General features: G+C 39.3%; 1 protein-coding gene across 9 annotated transcripts in view; it reads left to right on the top strand.

The window, feature by feature from the left end:
- The window catches only part of LOC308391691 (pleckstrin homology domain-containing family A member 7-like), a 146222-nt gene that overhangs the window by 99516 nt on the left and 21598 nt on the right, over positions 1–25108 (top strand). For 7 of the 9 annotated variants that reach the window (XM_080874369.1, XM_080874370.1, XM_080874372.1 and 4 more), the window contains 5 exons: positions 6221–6325; positions 7752–7824; positions 12341–12441; positions 23089–23270; positions 24517–25053. In XM_080874369.1, the coding sequence (XP_080730495.1) occupies positions 6221–6325; positions 7752–7824; positions 12341–12441; positions 23089–23270; positions 24517–25053 (998 nt within the window). Of the gene's footprint in view, positions 1–6220; positions 6326–7751; positions 7825–12340; positions 12442–15570; positions 16478–23088; positions 23271–24516; positions 25054–25108 lie in introns of those variants that run through there. The other 2 variants (XM_080874371.1, XM_080874377.1) reach the window with 2 other exon arrangements.

The raw sequence follows: 25108 nt of genomic DNA, 5'->3' as shown, positions 1-25108 counted from the left end.
AAGTTATTACATTTAACGGAGTTAGAAGTTAGCAGGAAGCTAGCGGAAGTTAGCTCGCTAGTTTCGCTAGTTACCTAAGCATGATATAAGATAAGATAAGATAAGATAACCTTTATTAGTCCCACACGTGGGAAATTTGTTTTGTCACAGCAGGAAGTGGACAGTGCAAAAGTTATGAGGCAAAAATTAGAATACAATAAGAATAAATACAGTACACAACTGTACAGAATAGAATAAAATAAAATAAAATACTATATACAGTAGAATAAAATAAAATAAATATACAATAAGATAAAAAATAGAATACAAATACAAATACTATATACAACTGAGTAAAAATACAACGATGACAGAAAGGATTATTGCACTTAGTATTATTGCATATGTATGGATGTGTGTGCTTGATCAGTTAAAGTCTTTATTATGGAGTCTGACAGCAGTGGGGAGGAAAGACCTGCGAAATCTCTCCGTCCCACACCGTGGGTGCCGCAGTCTCCCACTGAAGGAGCTGCTCAGTGCTGTCACAGTCTGCTGCATGGGGTGGGAGATGTTGTCCATCAGGGATGACAGCTTAGCCGCCGTTCTCCTGTCACTCACCACCTCCACTGGGTCCAGAGGGCATCCTAGAACAGAGCTGGCATGTTCTGACTGAGAGATTTCTGAAAAAATTCAAACGTACAGCTCTGCTATCACGTCCAACATAAATGAAGACGGGAAACTAAACAGCAGTGACGTTTGTAGGGTTACTGAAGTTGGGCTAGCTGGTATATAATGATGTGCTACGTGATCGCTAGCGACACAGCTATGTTACCATAACATAAACTGAAGCTGGAGGATGAACGCTAACTTTTTTCCACTCAATAAAAGTTAACGTGAGGGTTCCCGATGGTTAGGGACAAATGCAATCGCATGGCAGGATGCTGTAAATGGACCAAACTTCAGTCAGGAGAACAACTGAGATAATCCATCCACAATACAAGGTTAGTCATTAATATACTGCAACAACATGGGAATAGAGCAGCTGCCAGAGAATTCAACATTAATGAATCAATGGTACAGAAGTGGAGGAAGCAAGAAGAATGAGTTTAATAAAGTTTGATTTATCTGACTGCTTTGTTTCGCTTAATGTGCCTTATAATCCCGTGCACCTTATGGTCCGAAAAATGCGTACTGCACACTGCAGTTTAATGTTGCAAAGCACCTCTTTTTAACTTCAGTGGATATTATACATGGTTATGCTCAGGATATGTCAGCCCATTTCTACTGGAAATGCCTTTTGGTTAAACTTTCAGCAAGGAATTTGCATTTGCACTGTTACATTTTTATAAAGCTTTAATGTACATAAAAACCAGCTTCTTGTTTAAGTGAAAATAAATGGAAGGTTGTCTTTTTGCGCTAGTAATGTTGTGGAGTTGTATTTTGTCTCGCATCAATTATATTGTCGGTTATATCGTTATCGCAAATTTTCAAATATATATCGTGATAAATATTTTTGGTAATATCGCCCTGCTCTACTGTCAGAGTATTCCTTACATTAAAATTTACCTGCTTTCAAGGCATTTTTCTTGCCGTTATCTGACATAATGATCTTCTGTCTTCTGTCAAAGTCCTTTCCTGTTTTAACAGTGTTCCCCTCACTTTTAAATACTGCACTACCTTCCAGCACCCCAAATCATCATGGGGTGTATCTGGGATGATCAGGAAGAGGAGTACAGAAGTCTGGTGAGGAACTTTGTCGCATGGAGTCACACAAACCACCTGCAACTCAACACCTCAAAGACTAAGGAACTGGTTGTGGACTTCGGGAGGTCCAGAGAAGGTCCACTGCCGGTTCAGATAGAGGGGGAGGAGGTGGAGGTGGTCAACAAGTACAAGTACCTCGGGCTGTGGGTGGACAATAAACTGGACTGGTCATGCAACACAGAGCACCTGTATAAAAAAGCCCAAAGCCGACTGTACTTCCTCAGGAGGCTGAGGTCTTTTAACATCTGCAGGAAGCTCCTGAGGATGTTTTACCAGTCAGTGGTTGCTGGAGTACTTTTCTATGCTGTGGTGTGCTGGGGGAGCAGCACAGCAAAGAGGGACTCATCCAGGCTGGAGAAACTGATCAGGAAGGCTAGCTCTGTGGTCGGCATGAAGCTGGACACTCTGGTGACAGTGGCAGAGAAAAGGACATTAAAGAAACTGCTGGACATTATGAACAATGCTGGGCATCCTCTGCACACGGCCATAAACAATCAGAAGAGTCTGTTCAGTGACAGGTTGCTTCTCCCCAAGACAAGAACTAACAGACTTAAAAACTCCTTTGTCCCACACGCCATCAGACTGTTTAACTCCTCTCTGGAGGGGAGAGGGAGGGGAAACAGGAGGACAAAGGAGGGGGGAACAACTAAGCTGTAGTGCCTCTTCACCTCACTGTACAATACCTTGTGCAATACTTTTTGTAAATAGTCAACAGTGCAATAGACTCAATACTTGAAATGTGCAATTCACTTGTATTTTTATTTTTTATTCCTATTTATTCTATTTATCCCCTTTGTATATTTTATTTATATTTGTCTCTGTATTTATATGTGTGTGTGTGTGTGTGTGTGTGTGTGTGTGTGTGTGTGTGTGTGTGTGTGTGTGTGTGTGTGTGTGTGTGTGTGTGTGTGTGTGTGTATATATAACAATTCTGTAACTGTAACTTCGGTCGTTGCTGTGCTTTTTTTGGAAGTCGAATTTCCCAGAGGAACCCACCCGAGGGATTAATAAAGTTCTATCTTATCTTATCTCTCTTATCTTAAATCTGCAGAATTTAATGTGCTAGTGTCCTGTAATTACTACCTGCACTGCAGCAGCTGAGCCAAAGTTAAAATGTCTTAAGTCAGCACCTCTATTATTATATATCCAAAATATTATTTCAGTTTATTTCATGTATGCTTGATGTTTTCCAGTTAGTAAAACTTTACTAAATATATGTAAATAAAAAAAACAAAAATCAAGAAAAAAACAAAATCACACAGTGGAAACATGGAGGTCACCTGGGTCCAAAAGTTTTGCCCATGGCCACCTAAATCTTATTAATCTGCCCCTGGTTTCACCCAGTGGAAGCTGGTATAAAATCTCCTTGGCTCTGAATGAGAATGACAGTTAATAGTAATATATTTACATAAATTAATTAAAAAGAATTTATGCAATAACCTTGGTAATTCTTTGTTTTTACATTCATCGGGTCCCAATCAGCCCAAATATCAAAGAGAAATTAAAAATGCATGCCATGGAAGAGTTCAGGTCTTAGGAGGTTAAAGTAAATGAGGATACAGAGGTTTTACCTTGTTTTAAGGAACTTTAATTTACTCTGGTCATTTTGAAAAAGAATCTTTGGATTTTCTTCCTAAGCCTTACAAAGATAATGCACATCAACACAGTCTTTTAATACTCCCAGTGTTCTTGCAGTCATTCCCTCACTTTTTTTGATGGTAGTCAGTCAGATTCAAAGGTCAGACTTTCCTGTGTCTGGCAGTTGAAATATTGACCTGCAGGTTACAAGCCCACATGCCTAACCTTCTGCCTGCCAGTCTAAAGAGGCTTTGTCAATGTCAGACAAATGTCATAGCAAGAGTGACTGTCACAGAGATCTGGTGGAAAAATTGTCTGTGCTCATATAATGGCTGTAATTATATCACAACTAGGGCAGAAAAAGAAGGGTAGCCGAAAAGAGAAAATCATAGTGTGGGTGAAAGTTTGTTCAGTGATATAAGTAAGATTGAATGGTCTGATGAGACACAGACAGCCTATTTCCAAATATAACCTACTGTAACACAGTAAACTGTCCTGCTTTTTCTTGCTGCCTTTTTGACCACAGTTGTGTTAAGGAGAAGAAATATGCCAAGGTGCCTTTAGTGCAGTCATATAGGTAATTAACCAAGCTAATTTAGCACAGTAGATGAATGGTACCGATGAGCTGCAGCAGCTAAGATACAGCCACTTAAAATGGCCACCTCATCAGCAACAGGGCCATGATGGATCCCTGGTTGAATCCTGACCGACTGCCGAATGATGGGTGATCGTATTGGTATCCCCCGTCTAGGACGCCTGGATGATGCAAGCATGAGTAGTAACGCCCCTAAGCGGCATTTAGGAAAACCAGTAGTAATGGTAAAGCAGCGTGGAGATGCATTCATTTACAGGCTTGCTACACTATATATATATGAGTTTGCATCAAATAAGGCACCGGTTGTGCACACCAAAAAAGCCAGACAGAAATTGATGCTTGCATTCTTGCTGACTTCAAAGCATAAAAACATGATTTCATTGCACTGCTAATGTTCTTATATAAAATGCAAAATTTAAATTTAAATGCGCCCTAATTGGGGATGTGGCACTTTGTTGTGAATATTTCTGATGATTAATAAGGTCAGTGAAATGCTGCTGTAGGAGTGAACTCCATAGCTCAGGCACTGTGCTTAAAACTATTGGTAATTCTCGCCATTTACGTTTTCCCAATAAATTAATGGCTAATGATCACATTCAAGCTTGCTTACTCAAGTTGTCTGCCGCTAAACTTAGTCTGTGTCCAAAGAGCAGCTTTGAAACGCCTTCATAAAACCAGAGAGCACTTAAAAAAAAAAAAAACAAGCTAGGTGAAAGTCTGGGCGCTATTATGTAAAATCTAGAGAAATTATGGATCGCGCAAGACTTTTGCACAATATAAGATTTTAACGTAATCTAAAGAATAAATCAAAATATTAAGTTGCAATTTAAAAGAAAAATTGAAGGACATGCTAATGATTAAACAGAGGTCTGAAGAAAAACGACCCAGCAAGCAATAGGCTAAATGAAAAATTAAGTTCTATCAGTCTCAAAAATAACTTCCACATCTGGTTTGGGATCTACGAGGAAGCTTGTGTGCAAAAAAATGATTTCTTTATTTCTTTACGAAAGCTGTCAAAAGAATTTGAAGTTCAATTCATTTTTTTCATAGCGCCAAATCAAAACGGTGCCTTCAATGAGTTTTATATTATAAGGCAAAGACCCTACAATAATACAGAGAAAATCATCTATAGCTAACTATACAAGTCAAAGTTTTTTTGAAGAAAGCACCATCTCATGGTGACACTGTGCATTTGGGTGAAAGGGGCGTGTTTATAGTGAAAAGTAGATACGTCCCAAGGGAAAGAGGGGGGACACTTAGCGGCTGACATTCAACTGAGGGCTGGCTATCAGTGGCTACCAGATCTCTGACTGAAAGCAGCAATTTTGAGTCCTTTGATGGGAGACTGATGGCGGTCCATAACCATTGTGTCTCTAGGTTTGAGGTCAGCATGCACTATTCCCAGAGAGCTTAGGTGGAACAGTGCATTTGCTAGTTGATGTAAAATTGGCCTCATTTCTCTTATGTAGAGAAGCTGGTTATTTTCCGATCCTTAATGTAGTCAGACAGGCTCTAATCAAGCTGTTCAGAATTTAAGTAGATACGCTTCCCTGTTGTTTATTCCATCATATAATCGAGTCAAAAAATACTTTTGTCTTATTAATGAGAAATAATACATATTCCAAAGAGAAAAAAACACAGGTCTTTCACAATGAACGGCTCATTGGTTTCCATTTCAGAAATTGGAGTGTTTTAAGGTTTAACTGCATACAACATCTGCCAAAAAAAAATGCCAACTAAACCCTTTTATGTACGTGTCATATTGAAATAAATTATTTAAGTACAGTCAAAGATCAAAGTAAAAAAAAAAAGTTTGCTCTGTCATCTTGGAGGCTTTCTGAGATTAATAGGAAGCAAGTTTTTCTGCTGCTGAAAACAGATGTTGTTATGTTGCAAACATTGATTAATATTAATAATAATTCAGTATCCAGAATAACAACCCTCAGGTCAGTGGCTCAGAGTTTAATGGCCAGTGAACATTTTTATTGGCTTATGAAAAAAGCTTTTATTCTTATATTTTTAAATGTTAATTTAATTAACACAATATTGTATTTTTTTTCACATTTACTCTGAAAAAATATTACAAAAGCCTTGACATTAATGTGGTCATGGCCCCCTTCAGACTCACCCCTGTTTGCTGCAGTTATCGCTTCCTGTAAAATAGGCTGTCAGCCTTCAGCAAGTGGTTTTACACAGAGAAAAATCTGCAGTAAGGCTCCAGAAGTTGTATTAAAATATACAGATGAACTGTTAACTTAACGCATGTCACATAAAATCTCTCTATATTCTTTCTGTCTTTTACAGGGCTCCCGGTCCAGTGGCAAGGTGCACAGCTTTGGGAAGAGAGAGCAGTCCATCAAGAGGAATCCCAACGTCCCTGTGGTGGTCCGCGGATGGCTGTACAAACAGGTTGGGACACTCGAACGGAAACACCAATTGTAACTTGCATACAGTCACATCAAGACTAATGTTGATAAAGTTTGAACTGGGTTTGCTTGATTTGCTTTTTTTACGCCTGAATAGGACAACTTTGTGATAGTTTAAGATTTAAAAATGAAAATAAATGTGAAAAGTGTACATAATAGTGTAAAAATGTGTTTAGCACATTAGATAATACTTTTGTTCACTTATTTGGCAATTATTATTTTAAAGTAACCAAATACGTTTTATATAAAATGTCTTTCTTTTTTCTTTGAAATCTAAATTCAGCTATAGATATATAGCTTTTAACTTCTATGTCTATAAATATATGAAACATATAGCTTTAAACAGCCTGCAGACATTTAATGAAATACTGTCATGCTGAAAAAAGTTGCAATTAGCCTGATAATAGTAGTTATGGAGCAAATAATTGTCGTATACTTTTAAAGTATTTATGAGACTACTGGTACTGTGCTTTCTTTTAGTCAGCAATCCCTTAATCCAGCATGATTCTCTAACATTTCCTTCAGTAACCCAGTTTGATATTTTTCTTGATTTATTTCCTTTGCTTTGGCAATACTGAACACCTGCTGTTAATCACAGACAGCCTGTTACTAGAGACTACTTGTTTATTTGAAGTTATACTTAAAATATCTGTTGTTGGCATCATCCCACTGGGAGATTCTTGGCCTCCGTACAAGACAAACAGTGAGTGATGTTACTATGAAGCAATATTTTAATGACCACACAAAGAGGCATGCCCACACAGTCACACAGACAGTAGCACACTCGCAACTGTGCACACGATCTATTTACTGCAATTACATTATATTTTAATTAGAAAGAAACCCTTTAAAATGCTCTGGGGTGCATGAATGCACACAATTTGAATCCTATTTTGGTGCACATAAATATAAGCACATTGCTATAAATAATTATACACACTGATGCACAGATGTCCACTATCATGGCCAGACTGACATAATGCAGTTTATGCCTTTCATCCACTCACATGCTTGTATTATATGGTCGTAGCATCATACATCTTCAGCCACTGCTGTATCTGCTCAGCTCTTCAAATTGACCTATTTTCAGCCAAAGGACATAAAAGACAAAATGGGCAGTAAAGCACTCATGGCAGACTCAGTGAGCCAGCGAATGAGGACAAATGATCACTCCCTTCCCCCTCTGTCTTTTCTCTTTTCCTTTGCATGTACCCACCTTACTACTGTCCCTCACTTCCCCTTTCTGCATCCTTATTTCTCAGGCTCTTCCTTCCTTTCTCATTACCTCCTCTCTCTTCTTATTTAAGAGCTCTCTAGTCTTGCTTGTTATCTTCTCCAGTTAGTGGTACTTCTCGTCTTATTATTTATGCATTCTTCACTTAAACTCTTTACCTCTCTTTCTTTTTCAGGACAGCTCTGGGATGCGTCTTTGGAAGAGGAAATGGTTTGTCTTGGCTGATTTCTGTCTGTTTTACTACAAAGGTAAGTCTTTGTGGAATGTTAAGTGAAAGTAGTGTGGGATCTGAATGCCCTGTTGTGCCAATAATATTTGATTTGCCAAGAGAGCTCTATAAACTACAGGTTCGTCTTGCTAGTCAATTTCTTTTTGTTTTATATTTGTTTTTTTAATTATTATTCACATTAATATTAGGGGTGCAACGATACACAAAATTCACGGTTCGGTTCGGTTCGATACTTTGGTGTCACGGTTTGATATTTTTTCGATACAAAAAAATGTTCATGCATTTTTAATTTGTCATTTATTAAAATTATAAATATATATTTTAACTCAAAAGTACAGTTTTTAAATTTAACCCTAACCCTTGTGCGTGTTTTTTATTTTGACAGCGAATGCGCACCTGCGGACCACTTATGTGCAGCCCTGGTTATATAGTTCGTCATATTGCAGCCACAGAAATTCTTTTGTCCATGAAACCATAAAGCTGCACTTTCTTTTTGCCTTATAGTCTGATTTGTCATAACTTCTCCGTTTTGTGGTAAGCTTTTCTTTGGCTGTCACTTCTTCACCCTGACCTGTCTTATTTGGCTCAGCAGAACTGAAATGCTTTTACACGCACTCACATAAGCTCAGCGATTCTCTGCGCGATCAACCTCTCACATGTTTAAGCTTGCTGCGGGAGATTTCACTTGTCATGTTTGCATAGTAAGCTAACGATTAATAAGACGATGTCAGAGGAATTGGTGCACAAATTATCATCACTCACAGTTCAGTGCTGTCGCTCTCTATACACAGTTCGCACGATTGCAAAGTGAAAGCAAAAAAACAAGCGCAAATTCAAACGCGACTTCAATATGTCACATATTGACAGGGGCTCACCGATGCCAATGACATAATTACCCAGCTACATTTCTGAAAGAATGCAAAAGCATTGACATATATTTTTCCTTCCTACAATAGCCCGACGGGCAGGGCAGAGATAGATTTTGGTAGCCCGACTGGAAAGATCGCTAGCTCCGGGACGTCGGGCTAGCGATATTGCAAGCCCTGTATCTGATTGAGGAATCACTCATCTTTGGAAAAGAGAGTTTATTACAGAGAAATGGCTCTTTCCAAAATAAAAGCTATACTATCCGCTTCTTCTGGGCTATATTCTCAGCAGCATAAGGAGAATCATGTGCTAACAGCTGTCTAAATGACTCGGCTAAAGTTAGTAGCATGCTTGCTTGTTTTTGTCTGCTTCCACTTGTCTTTGCACTAGGATGATGTCAGCGTAAATGTGCAGTCATATTCGTTGTGTTCCCACTAGTGCTTTCAGGTTAATCTCGTTGAAATGACCTTAACGCCACAACACGGCAAATCTCCGTTAACGAGCTACCGCCGATCGCTCAGTGCATGGGGCTAGACGGCCAACACGTTAACGAGCTAACTGCGCTAGCACACTAGTTCACACCAATGTAATTGAGCATTGCGTGGCACATCCAACATACTGTTTTACTTTAGTCCATGACTTGCTTACCTTCAGGGTCACATGAAAACCAAAATAATTCCAAACGCCAGATCTGAATGAGGGTGGGGGAGGTGCCCTGCGCTCTTCCTTCTGACTATGCTGTCTGTGTTGAGCGCTCAGTGGATCTGCGCTCGACAGTGCAGCCTAGGCGGAGTAGTCGAACACAGATTCACTGAGCGCTCAACACAGACAGCATCGTCAGAAGGAAAATTGATAAAATAAATTACAAATGTTGTATTGTTCGATACATATGCGTACCGAACCGAAAGCACTGTATCGAACGGTTCAATATCGATACGAATATCGTTGCACCCCTAATTAATATGTGTTTTGCATAATAATGCCAGAACTGACATTTATGAAGAAAGGAGAAGAGCAAGCCCAAAAATTCCATCCTATCCCAACCCGATGTACTTTGACACTGGGACACAGCCAGCCCAAGCAGGGTGTAAGAAGAAGCAGTTTAAATGAAAAGTTATAATCTGTTAATCCTCAAAAGTTCCTTTTAAGACAAAATAATTGAAACATCATTAAAGGAAATCACACATCATAACTGGCATGCCTCTGCAGCCTTCATGAAGTAGCTTATCTTTGATTCAGTAGCTCGCAGTGTCTCATCCAAACTTTGTAGAACTTGATGCAGACGAGAAAATGGCCATTGCATTAGGCTGTATTATACTCTGCATGTTTCTCTATGGTATTGTTTGAAAAATTAAATGCATAAAATGATACACTTCCGGTGAGGAGAGTTTATTATGAGAGGATGGAAAGATCCACAATCAATGCAAAAGGTTAAAGGACAAAGATCAAAGTAGACTATGACAGTTTTCGGTAAACTGCAGCTGTCAAAGCAGCCAGAAATTCACTTTAGGTGAGCAGTAATCTCTATATCTGTTATGTGGTTCCAACCATTGAACATGTACACACTGCTTACACCGATGCTCTACATCACACACACCATCACAATTGGTCTACCATTCCCTGCTTGTCGCTATCTATCTCTCCACACCATTTTTATCTCCATGGTTATAGCCAAACATTTGGGACACGCTCCTCTGCCTGCTCACCTCGACAGGAGGGTGAAATCAATTCTGTTGTTTTTGTTTTTTCCCTTTTTTCTGTCTTCTCACTCAGTTCAAAGGTTTCTCCTCCCAACATGAGCACACTTGATCTCTCTCTTCAACACGACTTATCTCCTCCCTTTCCTACCCAAACAGTCAAATACGGCTTTGCTATCTTTGTTTTTTATTAGGACTTTTCTTGTTTTGATGATAAATGTCAGAGCTTTTACAGTAAGTTTTTTTTAATACCAACATTATATTTGCATGAAAATACTGACTCCTTAAAACAACATTACGCAATTAAATGCATATATAAAAATGAATTAGCAGTTGCTGAAAATGATTCTCACATCTTTTCTTTGTCATTTTCTTTCTGGGTTTTGATCCGATGGTTATGGGAAAACAAGAATTTGAAAATGCCAAACTGAGTTCTAGAAATTCAGATTATAATTAGAATAAAATAAAATATTAAAACTTCTCAGTATTTTTAACCCTTACCCATCTATGGAAGCCGACTTTACTTTAATAGACTTGTTGCTGCTTACATGAAAAGAAAAGAAAATAGTGGTATTTGTGGGAACAACCTATGAACAACTCTTACTAGACTGAAATGCACAATTTTATTCAGACCCATCTGAGAGTGCAGAAAATCCAGAATCAGTAAGTCTTATGTTTGCACCTGCATGGCCTTTGTCCTTCTTTAATATTGGAGTAAGCTGATGGCACTTGGGATGAAAGACTGGCTGCAGCAAACTGAATCTAGTGATTGCACATCAGTCTCTGGAGGGCTTTGCTGTCACTAAAAATGTGCTCTCCAATAAAGTTCTCAGATTAGAGATGATTATTTAGTTGGTATTGTGCTTTTGCGTTTCCAGCAGTTTTATTGTGTGAGCTGCGTTTGCATTTTGTAAGTAGTCCTTCATGGGAGCAATCTACACACGCATGGTGCTGAGAGCTTCGAAATTTATGCACACTCACACACAAGATAATATTTGTACACGCTGTTTTCACAAATGACTGTGACTGTGTGCAGGGATCATTGATGAACGAGGCCCCTTTGTTTCTTCCTCTTTTTTCCCCTCATATGTCTTCTGTGGTCTGTTTTCAGTCAAGTCAGTTTTATTTTTAAAGCCCAATATCGCAACTCAAATTTGACTCAAGGGGCTGTACACTGTATGTCAAAGTGTGTGAGACAGACGTGGCAGAGCAGATAAAAAAGACCCCACTATCTTGCCCACCATTTAGGGAATGTCCCCTTCAAAGGTCCTTGAATTATTTTTAACCAATTACTCCTTTAGCTACAGCGCCGTCTTATCACCTCTCAGCCAAACCGCCCACATACGCAGGTGCTGCATGCACACGCACACATTTTCATGCTATTGCTAAATTTTACGATGTGGTAATCGTCGCACATGGAGACACTGTCCTTACCATACACATTCTAGCATGCTATTACAATATTCAGTGGAAAACAAATATGTGATGAATTTTTGTTTATAAAACACTGCGAAGTGTTTTTGGAGACTTTTTTTTTCTTTGAAGGGTAAAAGTTGAAGACCGTATTGCATCAGTGATGGTTCTTACAAAGGACAGATCTGTGTGTGTGTGTGCATGTGCATGTGCTGACTGTGATCTCAACGTGTAAACTGGACGGGGCAGAGGCTGAGGACAGGCGGCCGGCTGCCAGCTGGAGCAGAGGAGCTTTAACTCTGTGACACTGGCATGCCAGAGTGGTCATTTACTGTTTGGCATACACTGTGGTATGAGTGATGTCATACGAGTTCGTGTTTGTCAGTGTTGTGATACTGGTGGCTGGCAGTGAGGAAATTAGTGGGCTGATGAGTGATATTTATTCTGTCGCTCCTTCCTGTCCTCTATATCTCTTGCCTGTCTTTTTTCCCCCTCCACCTTACCCCGCTGACCTCCCCTCTCTCGTTCTTCTCTCTCTCTTTCTCGCTCTATCTCCAGACAGCAGAGAGGAGTCAGTCCTGGGCAGTATTCCTCTGCCCAGCTATGTCATTTCACCAGTGGGACTTGAGGATCACATCAACCGCAAGTATGCCTTTAAGGTACGCCTCTTTTTGTTATACAAAGTTTTTATCCGATTTTGATTGATGTTTATCTTTTTTCTGTCTTATAGTTGCACTTTTTCTTGGTTCTTGGTTAAAAACAAAACTTGGAATGATTCCCTCTGGGTGTTTCTCATATACTGATGTCCTGTTAGCCAATTAAACCACCAGAACCATCTGAACATTAAAATTTAAGGTGTGTCGGGAAGATAAATTTATTAGACTGTAATATTTTTTCAGCTCTGCCGTGACAGTGTTAAACATGGCCACAAATTGAAAGAGGCATCATGTATAAGGTATTCCAGCTTTAGAAGACATAGATAATGGGTTTTATTCCCACAGGAGCCACTTGAGATAAAACAACCCCTGCTATTTAAAGCACTTTCCAAGAAGTGGTCTATATCATCACCGAGAGCAGTTTGAAATAACAACACAAAAACTGCTTTACTGCAGAAGGCCTGTGTAACACCTGCTGTATGAAAACATACAACATAACTTTATAAACATATTTATTCATATGTTTGTGATCTATGTGTGCAGACACTGTTTTTTTTGTCTGATTGTAAACTTCATAGCAGTAACACGTCTTTGGGTTGAAAACAGAAAGTCAGAGTTTAAATTTGTGTACAGTTAAAATGTTTATTAGATTTTAAATCATGACCTTCTCAAATTGAAATGAAATGAAAATGAAATACAATTCTGTCTCTTTCACAGACTGTTATCTTCCTACAGTAATAACCTGCTAGTGAAGCCACCACTCAGCTTCATTGTGCAGCACTTGCCAGCTGTTGTAGTAATGTCTATTACCACTGATTGTCTGTCTTTATTGAGACAGACAAGCATGTCTGGAATGGCATGAAGCTTTTCTGTTCCCCAAGGCACAAGTTTCTGAGTTAAACCCAACATGTGTAAAATTAAGAGGCTGGATTACTGTACAGCACGCACTGTCCTATACTGCAGGAGGGATTTCCGCACATTTGCAAGAAGATACAGTATATGCACAGGGTTTTTATTTGCTTTTTGTGAACATGGTTAATTGAACTTTTGGTTTATTCTGGGAAGGAACATGTTTTCTTGTCTGTTAAAGACACATTCCTGTGACCAGAGATTAGCAAAAGATCCATAAATTGTTCTTTAGCGAGATATATTTTTAGTCTTTATGCATTGAAATATAATCATTGAGGTGGCTAATGGTCCATTTTATAATTTGTAAACTGGACTGAAGTTAAGCACCTTCTAGTTGAATTGACAGCTGGATTGAATCCTACTGAATGTAATTTACCCCCCCCCCCCCCCCAAAAAAAATAAATAAATAAATAAATTAATTAATAAATAATAAATAAAATTAAATAAATCATGCATGATTTAAATTTGGCAGATTTCGTCTTTCCTCTTTGAGTAAATCTGCATCTCTTCCGGTTTGGCTGCAGTATGAAGATGCTCTGAAGGTTTTTTTGTTTTATTTTGGCTTTTTTTACACGATGATCTTGAACTTGTGTGGAGATCAAACATAATTTTCTCTGTCAAATGAATGAAACAGATGCAGCTCAAATGAAGGACCATTGCAGTTGAAAAGAGTTGGAGACCAAACAGGAGGTTTTCTCTGGAAAGCACCACAGTGTCCAAGCCCAGAGGCTGTGTATAAGCGCAGACGTTTTGCTTTCTCGCACATTCAAGAGGTTGCGCACCATGAATTTATCCCCTAGGGTCAGACTGTCAGTGCCGAGCTCTGCAAAGACCGAGGGAGGATGTTTGCTGCTGAAATGATGCCACACACTGTTGTGCGCTGTTTCACAGCAGTGCCTAAAACCATGTGAGTTTTTTGGCTTTTTCAACACAGTCTTTGCTGACCACCTGCATCGTTTGCTAGATTTGGCTCCCTGCACCTGTGCCCTCTTTCTCCAAATAAAGTTGAAGTTAAATTTCATTCTGACAAAGTAGAGGAGCCTACATTGCAGATTTTCAAGCTCAGATGTTCAGAGCAGGACATCCCAGGAACAATCTAAAAATGGCATTTCTGGAAGCAACGTTAGGCGCACATGGAGATGAACTCGGAAACAAGACTGCAAAGTTTGAATCAACATTTTTGTTTTATTTTTTATTTTTTATTTAACGAATAGATTCATAAAACGTATGATTGCATTGCACATGCTAAAGCTCTGACAGACTAGATGAATAAAGATGTTTACGATACTTTATCCCAAAAGTTTACTGTACTGGAATTTACTATAGCACTGCAGCTTAAAAACATTAAAAACAACATAGCCTGATAAAAATAAATACAATATCACAAAACAAAATAGTCCCAAAATGTAAAAGGTTACACAAAAAGAAATCAATAAAAACAGAAAATGGAAACAAGAGAAGAGTTCAGTAGATCCAAACCTAAATATAATACACTGAGGAAAGATTTTCTGCATTTGTCCTTGTGATAGAAGAGCCCAAACAGATGTAAGACAAAGTGCTCCACTGCCCGTCCAGTAGGCAGTGGGCAGAAAAAGTCACCTGTTATTTATCCGAAGGCATTCACTGTAGTCAGTCGTTTTGGAGGAATCCAAACATACCCTGTCTCACCTTAACCAACAGGTGGTGTAGTGGGGGGATAAACCCAGTAAAACCACATTTTACTGTAACTTTTTCTCCATCTTTACAATATTTTCTTGACAAACTGAATCAGTGCATAAGTTAGATGTTAAAAATACATATCAGGAGCCATTTAGTCATTTTGTTTCTCTGCAATTTAAATTTTTTAGACATGCCATAAGGTGTGAAAAAACAGTTTCTCAGGGACACTTGCTAATTGTAATGCACCGTTGCTCATTCTGACGTTATTATCAGAATTTAGGATTCTGTAGAACATATAATTTGCTTCCCCGTGACAGTTATTTCAGCAAACCTAGATTTTAGATGCCAAAGTGAATATTTTTAATAAAACAGGCTCTTGTGTCTGTCTGTTGACATCAGTGATACCGTAACCATTTCACACTTTGCCTCTCAAACAGTGAAAGGTACAGAGTAATAATTATATAGTTAAATAATAATCAATAATAATATATTTAAAACCAAGAAGTCAGTAGTGAGCAAAAACAAAAAGCATATAAAGTACATTGCAGGGTTCTTAATCACCAGAAACGATTAAGATAGGTAGCTAATATGGATTTACATGAAAATGTGTTAAGTTTGTGGTTCGATGCTTTCTCGGGATTATTTTCTGGTTGCCTTGAAATAAAATATTACTTGATACTACTTACTTACAACCTACTGTCTAAAATGAACAAATATATATGTCGTCCTTTTAAACACCAAATATCTGTCCTGATATTGGTCTTAAAACTCCCTTATCAGTTTGGCTCACAGATGAAATATTTTTACCGTGATCTGGAAACCCTAAAGGAAGCCGTGAAGTTCTCCTGCTTTTTTATTTATTCATGATGTTTTCAGCAACCTTAAATCGGCTTATAATATTCTAGTGATGATTTCCAATAGTTCCTTGATGCAGTGATGTGGAAGTGCACCCCAGGTACAGTGTGACGTCACTCTGGCGTATATACAGTTATTCACCCTTTTGAAAACATTGAACTATGCACATAACTTGTTCTGGATGCTGATGAGGTTAAACCGAAGCACTGATACTCAACCTGGTAATAAGTTGGTCTTTAGCACCACTGTTAGTATGTGCGGTCATATGCAGAGTGCCCCACTTCATTAAACACTGCATGCATCACAACATCAAAACAACAACTTTAAAGCAAAAAGAAGACCGCTACCTTCCTGTGCTAGATAATGGTGGGTATTTGATTTGGACTACAGTTTTTGAACTACTACGGTGCTGACTACTAAATCAACGTATACCCATTGGGACTGCACAAATTGTGCCTTCGGGTTCCCACGACAAGTTCCCACCCTACTTTACCCTCCTTCCCCTATTCACTGAATGCTCTTCCCTCTCTTGTTCCCATTGGCTGGCTGCCTGACTGGGACTTCCCTCCCGCCCTGAGAGTGTCGCACCATCCAGTGACAGTCCTCCCATAAATAGGTACTCTATGCTCTCATGTTCTCTCACTTTGCCAGATGTAAGCCTTATATATCCATGTTGTCTGCCTTTGGTGTGGCCTTTTGATTCAGACTGGACAGAATATACAGCAACCTTGTATATTCTTTTGATTTCTGATGCATGTCTTGGTAGTAACATCTTCTTTTGGCTGAAGTTGTTGTTGTCTTTTTCATTTTTTTTCCATCAGTGTTCTCTTATTTAAATTCCCCTCTGTTGTTTTTCCTGTTTCACTTTCGCCTACTTCTTATCGCAGTGTGAATCTTTGTATTTGCCTTATCTGGTTTTGAGCTTATCATTCATCTTTGCGCCCTTCTTGCTTTCTGCCCCATCTGTTACATCGACTGTACCAGCATGCAATCTTTTTTGATAGCAAGGAGAAAAGCTTTATTTGGAAGTCATGTCACCTCAAGTTGTTGTTCCAGTGAGAAAGCGTGGAAAAAGTCATTTTAAAAAGCTGCAAGAAATCTCTTGCTTTAGATGCAGTTTATGTAACCCCTCAGTCACCTAAACGTTACATTTTTTTCTCTCTTCTCTTTAAAACAGCTGCTGTTTAGGGAATCTTTAAAGTAAAGAATAATGTAATAATTTGGCATGCTGCTTGCAGAAACAGTGACATTTCTGAGCCACCACAAGTTCTTGTTTTTTCATTTGGATTTTTTTTTTTGTGTAGATTCAATTTCTGCTGTAGCAAGTTTTGCAGAATGTGCCTTATCAGGAGCTTTGTGGTGCTCTGGCTGATGCTGAGGCTTATCTTTATGAGCACAATGACTCTCTAAATAGTGCCAGAGAGAGACAAAGAGAGGGTGCATGTGTGCGTGCTTTTGGGGTTTGTTTGTTTTTGTTTTTTTGTGAGGGCTGTCCACAGGAATGGGGCAGGCACTATTGTAAGCTTATGTTAGTGCAAGTGGTAAGTGATATTTTCAAGCTGAAGGAGAGAGAAAACAGGAAGGGATAGGAAATGTTTCAAACTGGAAACTATAATAAAGAGAGGAAAGGAATGGATAAGATATGGAGAGGAAGGAAGTGATAGCAGCTATTGGTGGCTGTGAATTGGAAGCAGAAACAAGTAGTGAGAAAATGGTGCTTTATTTATTTAATTTTTAAAAAAATTAATAAAGCACAATTGAACAACATAGTGAAGGAAACAAATTGCCAGAAACACCCTAAACTGAAACCAACTCTCACACAGACACAAACAACAGAGAGGAAAAAGAGGCTGAGCTGTGTATGAACTCGGTGTGTAGGCGTATCGGTCATGCTCTCAGTGCTGAATGACCCACTCAGCATTCCCGTTAAAGCCAGAGACTCCCAGTGTTAATTTAGACTGCTGGGGATGTGTGTTGCATTGTGTCATTATTTGTCATCAGTACTGATGTATCAATAAATGAGGAAAAATTTGAGGCTGGCGATTTGAGACGGGAGTTCTCTCTCCTTTTAAATGTGTACGGTCAGGTAGAAGTTGTGCGCAGAGGATCCACAAAATTAAACCTTTTTAGTTTCTATCATTTATGTTAGAGTCTGAATTTGCTTTCTCCAACATAGTGCCATACAAATGTGTGCCTAAACCTCTGGTCTGCATCTGTGCTCTCTGCATTCCTGCACGTGGCTAAATATCTGACTAGTAGCACAGCCCCCTCTCTCTCATCAAGCAGCCTGTCCCATTGTAGCTGTAAGAGGCCATCTGTCAGAGTGCTGACGGTGAGTGAACAGGCGTGTTTTGACAGCTGCTTCCTGAGGATGCTGTGTTGCTTTCATCAAGATATTTAGCATGTTCTTTGGACATATCTAGAGTTCACATTTATGATGAGTAGTTGTTAAGTAGTTTCCCTGACTGTTTCCTGGCCCCTGAAATGCCTTAACACATCTCCAGTCCTGACAGTGAAAGGCCAGCTGAGCCCTTCACAGTTTACATCTGTGGTTTTCTTCTGGGTAACATCATGGCAAACCTACATATTTTTTTAACCAAACACCGCAGCAAACAAGTGCAAAGGCATCTTTAAAACAAGCAAACCTAATTTGAAATGTTATAAAAAGCTTGATAAAAGCAAAAACATTGCTTGATTAAAATTTGTCTGGGCCACTTCCAGGACTCCTGCTAAGTTTGGATCACTTTGTTAAAGTGTTGTTTAAACCACTTGCAGATACACATTTTCAGTTTCACTTTGGACATGAACCTTATGCAGAGAGAAAACATTGACTTCTGTGTTAAAGGGACTTTTACTTTTATGCCAAGAATATCAAATGTAGTCGGACCTGAGGCCCTGCTAAGGTAAGATCCAGAGGCCAGGGTAGAAATGTGAACAGAAGCATGCTCTTTTTTTTTTTTCTCCCACCTTCCACCACTTCTTTGTTGAGTCGTGTGTAGTTACTGTAATGCCCTGAGGAATATGAAGGTTCATCAAACCAAGTGTCCCGTCATACTGAAAAGGCAAAATCCTTTTGGCTGAACCAATACACTATATAGTTACTCTCCATAGTTGGCACCATGAGCCTCTCCACCCCTTTTGTTGAATAGAGGAAATCTAGCAGCCATTTCGGATTCATGAGTTCAAGTGGTCACAGCCACACTTCCAAGGAGCAATCTAAAAATAGTTGGAGCACTAGAAGCTGTGAAGAGACACACAATGACCTTAAAAGAAAAATATTTTCAATCTGGTGTGCTTTTTATTTTTTAATGAGTAGAGACATGAAAAATTTTGATGGCACATTTTAAATGAATGATGTGACCTGTGGTGAAAGGGTGGCAGGATTCTTTTTGTAGTCTGCATCTTTTAATTGTTTCTTTACATATAGATCAGCTGTACTGAATGCAAATGCTTGGATATAGCACATTTATATTGTTTTATACAGTTTACTGTTTTACACTATGGTCTGAGATGTTTGTACTAGTTACAAGGAGATTACTAAAGATGAGCTAGGGTTTCTTTATTGGTAAATCTGATTATTTTTCCATTCGTTGATATAGTATTTGATCTCAGAAATGTCAGTGACATACAAAAACATTACCATTCAAAGAGTAATGGATAATATTATTTTTTATTTTAGCTTTTTGAGACTTTTGAGTCTTGTTATGATAGGACACGATAGCTGTCCTAGATGATCCAGTCTGGGGAAATCATAGTATTTTTTGGACCATAAGGCGCACCATATTATAAGGTGCACTGCTGATGAACGGGTCTGTTTTCATACATAAGGCGCACCAGATTATAAGGCGCATTAAGCGAAACAAAACAGTCAGATAAGTCAAACGTTACTCAACTCATTCTTCTTGCTTCCTCCACTTCCGTACCATTGATTCATTAATGTTGAATTCTCTTGCAGCTGCTCTATTCCAATGTTGTTGCAGTACTTTAATTAATAACCTCGTATCGTGGATGGATTATCTCAGTTGTTCTCCTGACTGAAGTTTGGTCCATTTACAGCATCCTGCCATGCGATTGCATTTGTCCCTAACCATCGGGAACCCTCACGTTAACTTTTATTGAGTGGATAAAAGTTAGCGTTCATCCTCCAGCTTCAGTTTATGTTATGCTAACATAGCTGTGTCGCTAGTGATCACGTATCACATCATTATGTACCAGCTAGCCCAACTTCAATAACCCTACAAACATCACTGCTGTTTAGTTTCCCGTCTTCATTTATGTTGGCAGAGCTGTACGTTTTAATCTTTTCAGAACTCTCTCAGTCAGAACATGCTATATCATGTTTAGGTGGAAACTAGTGCGCTAACTTCCTGCTAACTTCTAACTTGGTTAAATTTAATAAGTCCTGTTTTCATGGATACCTGGATGTTAAACTTAATTGTTACACCTGGTAAAGCAGCAACACTGATCATTTTATTAAAGATGAAAGAATTTAGACAGTTTTTAACTCTCAGTGACGCCGCAGTGTTCGTTTGACTTAGGGACCTGAAACAGAATTTGAAACCGGATTATTCCGCGAGGCTCCTGACTACGGTAGCCTTACTGCTCCGACAATCCATCAAGCAGTGCGGCTTCATAGCTTGCCAAAGTCATACTAAAGCATTTTTGACAGACTTTTGAGTGCCGTGTACAACATAAAATCCGTTCGAGGTCAGTAAGCACAACCAGAATTCATACATAAGGTGCGCCGAATTATAACGTGCACGGTCGATTTTTAAAGGATTAATTAAAGGATTTTAAGTGCGCCTTATAGTGCGGAAAATAGTACTTTTTTTTTTTAGTCCTTGTCACAATGAGAAAAAGTCACCCACAAAATCATCTATCACATGTTTTACTTAATTGATCATCCCATATGTCAAAGGATAATATGTATTAGCTCAGCAACCATAATCTGTAACCTTCATGATGAGGGCATTATCAGCCTCTCACCTCCATACAGTCCAAATAAGGTTTCCTCAATGCGTAGCCCATCCATACCCCTCCCTTGTTTCCATTTGCCTAAAGCTCATGAAAGTGTTTGCTTAGCTGCCAGGTTATTGATTCCTGTGTGCATCAGGTGTGGAATGCGGTTACCTCCCCGATCTTCAAATATGTAGCAGCATCAGGGTCAAGCCCACACTTTAGCATAGTGACTAGAATTATATTCCAAGTTATTTTTGTCGTGCTTCGCTGCAGCCGCCGAAATGAGCTTGTTTAAGCTGGAGTGCAGAGGGGAGGTGAGTTCACATGTTGTGCGTCTGTTTGTGTGCGTCTGTTTGCCAGGGTTTATTTAGAGTTTATATTAACAGGGATATAACAGCAGGACTGACAGTCTGTTTTATTCATGAGCGTGTTAAGTGTGTACATTAAACAGCCAGCATGGGAGCGATGCTTTGTGTGTTCCCGACTGTCACGCTGTAATACAAGAATGCAAGGATTACATTCATTTTATCACATTATAAACAGAGTAAGAAAATCTCTGAGAAATTCTGTGGATCCCACAGCAACACACCGTACACACTGCTCTATCCTGCCTTCATTATTCAGACAGTGGATTGGGACAGGGAGGACTGGCTAATTACTTTAAATTAAAATGCATCTGTTGTTGAGTGGGTGCTCTCATTTGTCTTCCAGTCCCAACTACTGAAACACTGCAGGAAGGAAAGGGAAAAGTAGGACATTTATAGAGCTGTGCTCAATGGAGTGCAGCTCACTTAAAAGGAGCTCTAATAACCCCACATTTACACAGAGATCTTTATTGAGCATACTAAACACTTAGACTTCTTTAATTAAAAACTGCCTTACTGATACACTGTTCATTGAATTTAAGGCCGGTCTGCTTCTTTGATGCTATATTATCCCATTGCTGACGATTGCTGGCAAATTACAGTATCAGTGACATAATGTTTAGTTATTTAGCAAAAATATCCTGTGAGTGTGTATTATAGATGAATTATCAAACAGTACTTGGCTTAAGCATTTCTAGTCTTTCCTTGGGTTTCATAGTTCAGCAAAACTTTGGGATTTGGCAGGAGAGGCAGAGATGCTAACTTCCATTCTGATGGTATTCTCAGTAGACCTCAGTGCAGTGCAGCCAAGAACATGTTGATTTTTGAGTAAAGAAAAAAAAATCATTTTTACTTTGACTAAAAAAAAAAATCCTCCCTTTTATGCACTTACTGTGGTAGTGCTGGTATTACTGCTGTCTCCTCCTACACAAACAGATAGACCTGCTGAACATAACTATTCTGCATGTGTTTTCTAGGGCGCAGTAAAGGGGAAATGTAGGCGATATCTGCAGACAAATTATTTAGAGATGCATTAAATGATTTTAGGGCTATTTGGGGAAGTGGAGCAAGCTGAGATATCACCAAGTTTGGAGTTACTATAGTGTAGGTTGAGGCACGGAGCAGCACTCATGCTTACAGCTGTGCTTTTAGCTGCTTTTTTTTTTTTAACGAGTCCAATTATTCATTCACCTTTGGTTCTATTTCTTTCCTGTGTAATTTTTGAGAGAAATATCAAACTCTCTAGCTGTTAAATGCTCACCTACATTTGAACAGCTGCAGACTTCACTGTTTGGTCTTTAGACTGAAGCTACATTAATCTAATCTAATAATTAAGTGAATGTGAACTAATATCCTTTTAAATTTTAAAGGTATATAAAGATATTCATTTTAAATTTGTCAGTGCTAAATATAATAACTCAGTAGACAACTGCTTTTTCTTTGCAGAACACTGTGATTTATGGACCTGTCTTGTCAAGCACCTTATAAAAGCTGTTGTATTTTTACTGTTGTGGAAAAGGAAATAGGAAGAAAAAAAAGGTTCAAATGGGGACAGGTTCATGAAGAAAATTTGGGGTTAGGGATCTTTGCCCTGACACTAACTTTTTGTTTTTTTTGTGTTCCATCATAGCACAGTATCTTTCCTCTCATTGCTTGAAGGTTGTGCCTTTGTGGGTTGTAACTGGCTGGCGTTATTGTCTCTGTATTTCTGCTGTGTGATTTCCTTCATTCGCTCTTTCTGTACTGGTCAGTGCTTATGTTGCCCTTGATGTTGTTTCTCTTGTTGGACAGCATGATATCCCCCTGTCTCTCGGACTTGAAACCCATCTGGCGCTCTGTCTCTCAAGTAATGTCTGTGCCCCTCTGACCACTACTTGACCCAGCCTCCTTTCTCTTCCTACAGGCTAGCCACACTGGTATGCGCTCGTACATTTACAAGCAGACCTCTGTGATTGGCTCGCAGGCGGAGCACACTGGGATGCGAACCTATTACTTCAGTGCCGACACCCAAGAAGACATGAACACCTGGCTTAGGGCCATGAACCAGGCCACGCTGATGCAGAACCACAGCGATGCAATGATCAGGTCATTATTAACATTATTCATCTCATTTTTTTTCTTTTCCCAGATGAATACAGTCCTATAGTTTAAATAGGAATGTTGTCATTCGCAATTTGAGACATGCTGTTTTTGCACTGTGTTGTCTTTTATCATACTTAAAGATTCACAGAATAATTTAAAAAATGTCCTGCTCCACTCCTGCTTCTCCAAAATATGATGAATTTGTTTGTAATATTAGTATCATTCAAAAAATACATTCTGATTGCTGATGTGGGTGCTTTTTTTTTTTTTTTTAACAAACAGCAGCTTCCTTCATGAATTATTAATATGTTTACGAGGGGCAGAGATCAAATAAGTCCATCATTCACAAGCAACCTCAGATACCCGCTGCTGGCACCTCTTTATTTTCATTATCTTGTATTTTACTTTGGGGGCAGTCCCACAAGACTACACTAGTTGTTTGTGAATAACAGAAGGGAAACGTAGCTGAAGACAGCTTCCAGATGGGAATTTCTTTAACCTCTTTTTCACCCATTTCCAGTGTTTTTAGAAGCTAAACTAAAAGTACTGTGACTGCATGCTTAAAGTACTTTTTAAAGGCTTTCATCTGCAGTATGCAAAAAAATTATTTTCATTGCAAATGGATGGAATGCACAGCTAGCAACACTATATTTAGCACAGTCCACAGTAATGAGGAGAAACAACTCACTGTAGTGCTACTGTAATTCATTCTGATATGTTTAGATGTGAGCCATTGACGGGGACAGTATCACCTGGGCTTGTCTGAACACCTCTTTAAAACTAAACTAACTATGACTTGGTGTGCCGGAGACTGGCCTATTTCTTCTGGCTGAGTGCTTTGTTTACATGGGATTTCATTAATGTGGTTGAAATAGAGATATGGTTACCAGGCTTTGAGTGTCATCTGTTTGCTTTGTGACTTCTTTGGTCTTTGCCTGCTCATAAAGCTAAGGATTCTGAGGAAAAGTTTCCCTTTCATGTGGTAGTCACCATCTAGTACAAATTGAGTTCACTACAACAGAAAAGAAGATTAAAATGCTAGAACTCTGGCTTATAACGTGTACGGGGTATCCGTGAAATGAAACGAAACAGACTTGGTTGTTATTGAGGAGGAGCCACTGCAGTCCTTCAAAAAGCCTGAGGAACAAAACTGCTATCCGAATTACAGATATTGTTAATTACATTGTTAAGGGTATAAGAGTGTAAAATGACAGCATTCATTGATTTTTGCCATCTCCACTCTCCACAGACCAGCTGATAAGTTGTCGCAGCAGGCTGTCCCACAGACAAACCATGTAAGCCACCACAAGACCAAGACTTTCGATTCTGAGACAACAAGACAGATGATTCATGAGGTTCTCCTGGAGCCCATACACCGTGACGCAGAGGAGCGTTGCAGCTTTCACAAAGACTCTCCTGCCACCATCATGTTGGATCCCCCCATAGGAAGCACTGGCCTAGAAATGGACACGCACACTTCCCTCCCATCTAATCCCGCACCCTCTGCCGTACCACAGCCAGATCACATTTCGGCTTCAGCACCTGTGTCCAGGGTGCCGTCCCGTGCTCCGTCACGAGCCGCTTCGACTTTGCCCTCCAGCATTTGCACAAGAAATGGCCTGGTCTCCACACCCAGCCCCATACTGGAACCCAACGGCATCGCAGCAGGGACGTATCAAAGGGCCCCAGAGCCACCTGCTAATAACACACAAAAGCACGCTCAGAGGAGAAGTACCCTTGAGCAGGTGGAGCAGTGGGTCAAAGTACAGAAGGCTGAGTACAAAGGGTAGGTCATTGCAATATACAAAAATGTTTTTTTTTCTTTCCAAACAAAGTTACAA

This window comes from Rhamphochromis sp. 'chilingali', assembly GCF_963969265.1.
Source record: "Rhamphochromis sp. 'chilingali' genome assembly, chromosome: 2".
NCBI classification, from domain to species: Eukaryota; Metazoa; Chordata; class Actinopteri; order Cichliformes; family Cichlidae; genus Rhamphochromis; species Rhamphochromis sp. 'chilingali'.
This window is presented reverse-complemented; position numbering and strand designations above follow the sequence as displayed.